The 1,618-nt window shown below is 41.7% G+C and overlaps 1 protein-coding gene across 1 annotated transcript; it reads right to left on the bottom strand.

Moving 5' to 3' along the window:
- Positions 1–1,117: 1,117 nt before the first annotated feature.
- LOC120598735 (keratin-associated protein 13-1-like) lies at positions 1,118–1,618 on the bottom strand. Its single transcript, XM_039857769.1, has one exon. The coding sequence runs from the start codon at positions 1,601–1,603 to the stop codon at positions 1,118–1,120; it is 486 nt and encodes a 161-aa protein (XP_039713703.1). The 5' UTR covers positions 1,604–1,618.

Raw genomic sequence — 1,618 nt, 5'->3', positions numbered from 1 at the left:
TAAATGAAAGCGATGCATCTGATACCCCTTGTGCATCCCTTTATACCCTCATGCTCTCACCTGTGATCTCCAAGCATGGTTATGGTGCATAATTTCGTGCCAACTGTAATCCTCTTTGCACAGGCATCTCCCCTTGAGCATGTACAATGTTTCTTTATCTTTCTACCTGGGCTTCTCAGAAGTCACAGCTAGGAAAACAAAAGGAGACTGCTGTGAATCCTTTGTTCAGTTAAGAAGTTCCAGGAAGTTAACACACATCTGAAACATTCAGCCAATGAAAGACAGAAGCCAATGGATAAACGCTTCTCTCTGTTAATCAGATCTTGGGGTGGACAATCCCAAGAGTATTCCACATGTTCCTGCAAAGGCCTTGAAGGATTGAGTCTCAGTCGCCCACTGTAAAATCAAAAGTATGTCCTTTATGAGATTTTCCCATTTGATTCTTTCAACTTCCATGGTTTCCCAAACCCGCTTCCTGGAATCTTGTGCCAAATAAAATGTAAAACCTCACCTTGTACATTAGGTCATATTCTTATTGTTCATATTTTCAGTTCATGCACCGATTTCTTTGATCTCCTTTATCAGTAGAAGTTCATGTCTGCTGTTCTCAGGCAATGCCCCTGACATTGAAACATGTAAAATATGGACCTCTTGGAAATGACTACTTCTAATAGGAAACATATCAAATGTTAACAGAAATTTGCTAAAATTTATCAATTGTATTATGCCCAAATCCAGTTTCAAAGTCATATCGATCTTTACTTAAATCATCCAAGTCCTTGAATACAAAAATTATAAGCAAAAAAGAGAGAAAATAGTAATAATAATGAGATAAGACTTTAATTTTGTTCCAGAGTACATAAATTTATTAAAGTTTTCATTTTCAATTGCTCTTTGATGGAAATGCAATAGTCTAAATTTTATCAATAGTATAGATATTAGGATTTAATTTTGAATTACTCATTAATTTCAGAATCTGCCAAAAATTGGCGATGCAAGACACTGATGATTTAAGAATAAAAGAATAGTGTTAACTATTGACAACGAAAATTATAGCTTTACTGAGTAAAAACTTTGACCTCAATACTTAGAATAATTTGGACATTTTATAAATTAATCAGTAGAAGCCAGATCCACAGGTTGGTCTGTAACATGATGATTGGCAGCTCCTGGAGGCATAGTAGGTTGGACAGTAGAATCCAGACCCATAACGCAGGAAAGGGACGCCACAGACCCCAGAATCCAGGGGTCTGAAGCTCCTAGAACCACAGCCCAGGGAGTAGCAGCTTCTGGATCCATAGCTCAGGGAGCAGCTGCTTCTGGATCCAGAACCCAGAGACGTGGTGTAAGTCGAGCGGCAGGGACTGCAGAGAATGGAGGTCCTTGGGCGGTAGCAGGATGTCTGGCAGGTGATGGGCTCACAGCAGGTTTCCTGACAGCCACGGTAGAGAGAGGAGCCCAGCTGGCAGGTGCTGGGAGAGCGGAGGTCAGTGCTGCAGACCAGGTTGCTGGGGTAGGAAGAGCCACAGGAGGAGCGGGGAGAGCGCAGGTAGCTCCCAAGGGAGCGGGAGGAGAAGTTTCCAGAGCAGCAGTTGTAGGACATGTTGACAGGAGATGT

This window comes from Pteropus medius, unplaced genomic scaffold (genome assembly GCF_902729225.1).
Source record: "Pteropus medius unplaced genomic scaffold, Ma_sr-lr_union100, whole genome shotgun sequence".
Lineage (NCBI taxonomy): Eukaryota > Metazoa > Chordata > Mammalia > Chiroptera > Pteropodidae > Pteropus > Pteropus medius.
This window is presented reverse-complemented; position numbering and strand designations above follow the sequence as displayed.